The sequence below is a fragment of the Microtus ochrogaster genome, linkage group LG10 (assembly GCF_000317375.1).
Source record: "Microtus ochrogaster isolate Prairie Vole_2 linkage group LG10, MicOch1.0, whole genome shotgun sequence".
In the NCBI taxonomy this organism is placed as follows: Eukaryota; Metazoa; Chordata; class Mammalia; order Rodentia; family Cricetidae; genus Microtus; species Microtus ochrogaster.
The window spans coordinates 2,309,262-2,316,866 of record NC_022035.1 but is presented as its reverse complement, the minus strand read 5'-3'; the positions used below and the strand labels follow the sequence as shown (position 1 = coordinate 2,316,866).

Genomic DNA, 7,605 nt, shown 5'->3' with positions numbered 1-7,605 from the left:
CTCTGTGAGTTGGAGACCAGCCTGGTCTACAGAGCTAGTTCCAGGACAGGCTCCAAAGCCACAGAGAAACCCTGTCTCGAAAACCCCCCCCAAAAAAATGCACATTCTTTTCCAACTGTAATATTTAAACAACCGAAGCAGATTCCTATGTTAATGTGTACAACAAGCCAAGACAGAGTTGAGAAAAAAAGAATGAGGATCAGTACCCACATTCACTTCTCATATAGTGAAAAAGAAGGATGTGAGGGAAAGGGGAGAGATGCGAGAGAACGGAAGTGCTACAGGGGCTAGTGAAATACAGATTAAAATAGCTAAAACAAAATGAAAACCGTCTTAATATTGAAATGTTGAGTAGCATGGTATCCCAGAGGATGTCCTTAGCCTCGCCTGGGCTTTCAGGCAACACAATGGTTCCGCTCACCCCAAGGTGATCATACCTGGATCAGTTCCCGAGGTAGAGTGTCTAATAAAAATGTGTTTGATGAATGGCTTTGGTGGCGCTACTTTATGGCCATAGACCATAGATCCATAGCTGAATGTATCTTTCAGGTTAATTTCTCTCAGCCACATCGCATTTTGAGACCTCTTCCTTCACAACACTGCTGTGAAAACAAGAGATTCAGAAGTCCAGAGCTTCAGAGCTCTCGAAGCTAGACCTGTCAACAAATATGTGCTGCAGGAAGACAGCATCCATGGAAATGAGACGCGAGTGGAGCCTTCGCAGAGCAGAAGAAACGACCTGTCCATCCCTCCCTTTTAAATGAACTTGGGCATAGTAGACCAAAGTTTTTGTCATAGCATCCTGTGTTGAAAGGTACAGGTGTGGTTTGGAGTTAGAGATTTATTCTAATTTTAAATGGTAGGCATTCAGGAACTATAGCAGAGGTCAAAATATGTATCAAAACTGGCAGCACACATTGTACCAAAATGATATCTCCCAGTTTCCACTTCTTCAGCACAGGAGTGTGTGCAACTTGCTGTGTCCGCAGATGACCGTGTAAACATGGGTTGAGCATCCCCAATCCGAGATGCCAAAGCTTATAAGTTTCAACATGATCCCAGAATGCAGAATTCCCCACTATAAAATTTTGTTTCATAAAAACTACTATTTTAAACATTTTCTCAAATATCTTTAGTTTATGTATACAGTGTTTGTGAGACATACATGTACAGGAATTTCATGTACAAACTCAGGTCTCCAAACACATTCCAACTTGGGTATGTGCAAATATTTCCAAATCTTAAAAATAAAACTCAAAGTAGGAAATATTTTTGGTCTGAAGCATTTCAGATAAGGGATTATTTAAACTATAGGTTAATTTGCCTGGAATGTGGCTTTAGAGAAAAAAGAAATGGGGAAAAAGAGCTCTGTTCTATTTCTCCACACAGTGGTGCTTGTAGATTGTGGTACAGAAAGGGCCTTAGGTTCTGAGTTAGAGCTAGGATGCTGGGGACAGGATCCTCCTGAGAGCTAGAGACGAGAGAGGACTATTCTTGTACATCGAGGTCATTTCTTCATTTGAAAAAGATCGGAATAAATTGGTTTCAGATTTCTTCCACACATAAAATAGCGTAACCTCTGGGCTGGGGACAGCTCCACAGCTAAGAGAACACTTACTCAGAGGGGCTGAGTTTGGTTCCCAGCACCCACATCCAATGGCTCACAAACACCTGTAACTCCAGCTCCAGGGGGGATTCTATACCTCTGGCATCTGTAGGAAGCTGGTCTCAAATGCACTTACATACACACATACACACACACACACACACTCACACTCACTCACTCACACACAGACCTTTATAAAAACACTAGTACACCCTTCATTTAGTAGCTGGTTATCTTAAGCTTGATTACGGGGCTCACGCAGTGGAAGAGGTGAAATGGTGCCACACACTAGCGGTAGCACACAAAAACCCCACTCTCGTTGGCTCATCAAATACACACGGAAGTGGTTTTAGTTTGTTTGTTTTAGAGATGCTTAAATGGCCCAAAGGAAAGAGTCTCGTGAGGGATGCTAGGTTGTGTAGAGAGGAGATTTAAAGCCAGAGCAGACCTAAAATATTACAATCTCGCCTGTGCGTCCCCAAGTTGAGCCCTGATTTGAATCTTCTCAGCGGAACTGAGCATGGAAGTGTTCAATATGAACTGGCCTGTGACTTTGAGCTGCATTGTCAGTGAGTCCTTCTGTAACCTGAATTCCAGAGGTACATGGAGGCCTGAGGCATGCCGAAGCTCCTGGGCACTCTGTTTGTTATGCAGAGGGAGAGACCTTTGTTCCTCAAAACTGCTAAGTATACCAAGAAGAAAAAAAAAATGAAAAAGAAATCTAGCTTCCATATGCTTGGTTGGCCCGCGAATCTCCCCAAATGTGTAAAATGAAAAAGATAGAGTAGACAGCCAAATTTGGAGCCAGATTTCTATATCACATTGCACTTCATAGTCATTCTGTGCAATTCAAGTTGGATATTAGGATGTCAGTTTCAAAGGAAACCCATTATTAGCACGAAATGGCAGGTGCTTTAAAGACACAGTAGCTGTTGATGTTCAAAAGAAGGGAAGTGTAATTACATAATGCTCGCTGTGGGCCTCCCACGGAAATGAATAGCCACTCCTCCTCAGTTCTCACCTCGGGTTCACCCACAAGGTCTCAGGGACAGCCGTTATGGAGCTATAAGGACAAACACGTTACCCTACCAGCCACCATGGAAGGCCCAAGGAGCTGGGAGGAGCCAGAAGGCTAGACCACAAGTGCAGTCATTGGGAAATAATAAACACGGACAATCTGCTGCTTTACCCTTTTAAACTTGTAGAATGAAAGAGCATTTATCTAGATCACAAGGCATCAAAACCCCTTTCTGTCCCTGAACAAAACAATTGCAGTGTGGGGAGCAGCCTGTCTCAAGCTTCCTTTCTAGAGAACCCTTCACAAACATCTTTGCCATCTTGTTTCTGTGCATCTAATGGGCTATTTTAATTGTTTTTTAATTGAGCTATATATTTTTCTCCACTCCTCTCCCTCCCTCTCCCCTCCTCTTCTGCCCTCTGTCATGATCCCCATGCTCCCAATGCACTCAGGAGATCTTGTCTTTTTCTACTTTCAGTGTAGATGAGATCCATGTAAGTCTCTCTTAGGGTCCTCTTTGTTGTCATCTACTGAGAGGTCTCTCTTTAGGTCTGTACTCCATTATTTTATTGGATTATTTGTTCTTTTGATGACTGATTTCTTGAGTTTTTTTTGGTATATTTTAGAGATCAGTCCTCTGTCCAATGTGAGGTTGGTGAAGATCTTTTCTAAAGGGTTATTTTTATATGGTCATGAAAAATTGAAGAATAAAAAAATATAACACTCCTTGGATTGAGATGGTAGAAGATAAACGACAGGCTTTGAATTTGGGGTCAAGAGTCTGGCCAGTGAGTTTACCAGGAGAAAAGCTATCTTGCCTCTTGGTCTTTGCTATTTGGTGATATAAACAAGTAAACTTTTGGTGCCAGCAGAAAACGCCCTCCTGCTGCAACACCTAACAGTGTGCTCTGTCTTATCCACCTTCCTTCCTTCGGGTTCCTACTTAACTAAGTTGAAGATTTATTGTGGTGATGGGGGTGGGGGCTGGGGGGGTGTGTTTGAGACTAGGTTTTTTTTTTTTATTTTTCGGGACAGGGTTTTTCTGTGGCTTTGGAGCCTGTACTGGAACTAGCTCTGTAGACCAAGCTGGCCTCCATCACACAGAGATCTGCCTGCCTCTGCTTCCCGATTGCTGGGATTAAACACATGTGCCATCACTGTCCAGCTAAGCTGGGGATTCTTATTGACCATGGGAAATGCACACTGTGTCGGAATCACTGGGAACCCATTGGCATTGTTTTCTGTTTTGTCTTCTAAAATGTCCGTCCATACTTTTAGTTTTTGCATAAATAAATAATAAATAACTATAAAGTTTCTCTCTCCTTTTCCTTTCCCCTCCCCCCCCCTTCCTTCTTAACATTAACACAGGTATGAACTACATCATAAGTTACAGGCAACGGGAGGGAAGTGGATCCAAACCTTCAGCGAAATAAAACCAATCATTGCTCCCAAAGTAATCTAGAAGAGCACATCCCTGAAAGATTAAAGAACATCCAACAAGCCGGGCGGTGGTGGCGCACGCCTTTAATCCCAGCACTTGGGAGGCAGAGGCAGGCGGATCTCTGTGAGTTCGAGACCAGCCTGGTCTACATGAGCTAGTTCCAGGACAGGCTCCAAAACCACAGAGAAACCCTGTCTCGAAAAACCAAAAAAAAAAAAAAAATAGAAAAAAAAAAGATCATCCAACAGCAAAGAGATCACGGTCCATTTTCAGGGTTCTATTCAAATCCAGGGTGAACCTGGGCTTGCAGGCTTTTGAGTCATGCACGACCCGTTGCTTACGTGACGCCGGAGAGCACTTTTGGGAAGAGATGCATCCCCTTCACATTGTACGACACACTGTCACACGCACTTCATTCAAATTTCTAGATAGTTCCTCTCTGCCCACATAAATGGTTCCTTGGGCCCCAGTGACCCTTTGATCCCACAACACCCAGACCCCGCCTCACCTCTTTCCTTTTCCGTTCCTCCTCCTTCCGTTTCTTCTCCTCTCTTATCTGGGCCAAGCGCTGCTTTTTGCGCTCCAACTCGGCTTTCAGGTCACTCTTGTCAGACATCTTTGCTGCCTTGGAGAAAAGGAGGGAGAGAAAGTGAGACTCTGCAAGTAATCCTGTTGTGTTGCCGTTGAAAATCATTCGAAAGGAAATGCAGCTTGCAAATGTGACTCGGGGTAATAATAGGCTGTGGTATTTAGTCTGTGCCGAAGAAGAGATAAAGCTTAGGTTTGGTCTAACTCTATGTGATTCTTTTCCTATTATGTATCCATAAATAACTAAAGAAATTTTATCTTGTCATCTGGGTTGTAAAAGAATAGCAATTCACTTCCAGGGGAGCAACATGCTTTCCGTAGAAGTTTCTTCACAGATGAACAAAAGGAGAGAGTGGGGATCAGACAGGAACCATCAGAAAGACGGCTTCAGGTCTGATGTTAATGGAGCAATTCATCTCCACACTGCACGAAGGAGCCCTAGCGTGTGCTCTACTCAAATGTCTATGAAATGGGTAAACAATCCTCTGTGCAGTTCAGGAAAATTTCATTTTGCTTAACATGACATGAATCCTGAAATGCTAATTTTTCCTGTAAACTCCTTCCAACCGTCACACTTAATTTCATCTCCCAAGTAACACTGTTATTATAAATGTTTATTTTCATACTGTTTTGATACTGACCTCTCTCAAAGTAGTGTGTGGATGCACGCAGTAAAAGGAGCTAAGCCTGTGTTGAACGCTTAGAAAACTCTGTCCACATAAGGTTCAATTTAATTTATCTTTTCATAAAATACTTATTTCATGTGTATGATTGTCTTGCCTTCACATCCATGTGTGTACCACATCCATTTTGGAGTCTGCAGAGGACAAAATGAGTTGCAGGTGGTTATGAGCTATGTGGGTGCTGGGACACGAACCTGGGTTCTCTGAAACAGCAGCGAGTTCCCTAACTGCTAAGCTATTGCTGCAGCTCTGAAGTTGAACTTTACTATTGCCATGACAATGTTCATGATATTGGGACCAGAAGCATTTTCACAGGCAAGAGGTTTGGAGAAGACTGTTATCAGTTCCAATGATTCCATACCTTTCCATCTTTCTCCCTGGAAGCCAGCAAGGCAGAAACTTGCAGAGCTGAAGGCCGTGCAGACGCTGCACGGTGGAACCTAAAGTCACACTTTCATGGACTCTGATCCACTACACACACCCAAGACCCAAGTTTAAACTTAGAGCAATGCACACCAAAACCAACCAACCAACAAATAAATAATAAAGATCTGGGGCATAGACCAAAGTGAGCATACTGGAGTTAGCAGAACTTGAACTGGATGTCCAGAAATATCAGGGAAACATTGGATGCACAAAGATGTGGGAAAAGGAGACGCCTGGAGGAGGATGGGTGCAGGAGAAGCGAGGAATCCAGACAAGGAAATACAAATTTCAACAGAAGTGTGTGTGTGTGTGTGTGTGTGTGTGTGTGTGTGTGTGTGTGTGTGTGTGTGTGTGTAGAAGCAATGACAAAGCCTGGGAGAAACAGAAAATGAGTTCCATTTGTGTAGTAACATAACAGCTTTCTGAAAGGGCAAGTGACAAACCGAAAGAGGAGTTTGCTCAAGCCTGTGTGACAATAGGAGCAGACACTAGAAATTAGGCTCCTGCTGGGAGACTGGTGCCAGCATCATCTGCTGCACCTGCATTGGGGAGGAAGTGGAATCAGAGGCGGCGGTCCAGGCTGTGGCTTGCACAGCTAGGGAATGGAGCCCTTTATGGGGGCCTGAATAATATGTAATGAGAAGGGGAAAAATCCATACAACGATTTAGCTTTGAGAAAACAAAGAAGATGGCACAGATACTGGAAGGAGAAGACCAAAATTGAAACATCAAATAAAAATATGTTTAATCTGTGCACAATAGTCGACAACTTTTGAGCATGCTGGCATCTGGGTACCAATGGGCAGAGATCATAGTCACACAGCTGATCTGGGTACCAGTGGACAGAGATCATAGGCACACAGCCGATTTGGGTACCAGTGGACAGGGATCATAGGCACACAGCTGATTTGTGCACCAGTGGACAGGGATCATAGTCACATAGCCAATGCATCAAAATGAAGTCCAGGGGTAAAAGCTCTGTCTAAAGCTGGAATCCCTTCACCTGTACAGGACATAAAGCCAGAGCCAGAAATCCATAGCCATGTAGGTAGTCTGAGAAGGAGAACAGACAGGAGGTGCCCACCCAAGTGATACCTCCAACTGATATCCCACACGGTGACGCGAGGAACTAAACTTACAGTTTTTTATTATTACTCTTCCTTCCTTTGTTTGAAAAGTGACAGAATTAACAAAAGTGAAGTTTTTCGTGACATACTGGTGGCTAACAATGTTCAACAGCAAAGTGTGGGATGCCTGGCAGGGAAAAGGAACGGCACTATTTTCAGAAGCTGTCTGAGAAGTTACCTCACTTAGCCAATGGGGTCTAATTCATTGTAATTGATGTGGTTCAAATCTTTCTTTGGTCAAAAGAATAATATATAAATACGAAAAGTCACTGCTCTGAGCGGTGGGCTCTGCTGTTCTGAGCTGAAACAGACGGGAGAACTCTTAAAGCATACACATCTCCCCTTCTCCATCGCTCCCCAACTAGCTCCTATGTTCTCCCAGGCAAAATGGCCTAACACCACTTCAGCTACATAGTACCATCCTCTGGAACAGACTGCATTCTAGAGCATTCTATACGGTTGTGAGCTTTTTTTTTATTAACCTTCTTCTTGGAGAATTTCCTGTATACACACACACACACATGTAATATATATACACATACAAACATATGCACACACATGTTCATATATAACACATGCTGATTATACATTCATGCACACATATGTGCACACATGTACATATATAACACATGCTGATTATACATTCATGCACACATATGCACACACATGTACATGTATAACACATGCTGATTATACATTCATGCACACATATGCAC

General features: G+C 43.2%; 1 protein-coding gene across 7 annotated transcripts in view; it reads right to left on the bottom strand.

Annotated features, from left to right (window-relative positions):
• Positions 1-7,605, bottom strand: part of Dync1i1 (dynein cytoplasmic 1 intermediate chain 1) — a 304,734-nt gene that overhangs the window by 268,204 nt on the left and 28,925 nt on the right. For 6 of the 7 annotated variants that reach the window (XM_005363697.3, XM_013352447.2, XM_005363700.3 and 3 more), the window contains exon 2: positions 4,574-4,690. In XM_005363697.3, coding sequence (XP_005363754.1) covers positions 4,574-4,681 — 108 coding nt within the window. In that variant the 5' untranslated portion in view covers positions 4,682-4,690. The remainder of the gene's footprint in view (positions 1-4,573; positions 4,691-7,605) is intronic. The other variant, XM_013352448.2, reaches the window with a different exon arrangement.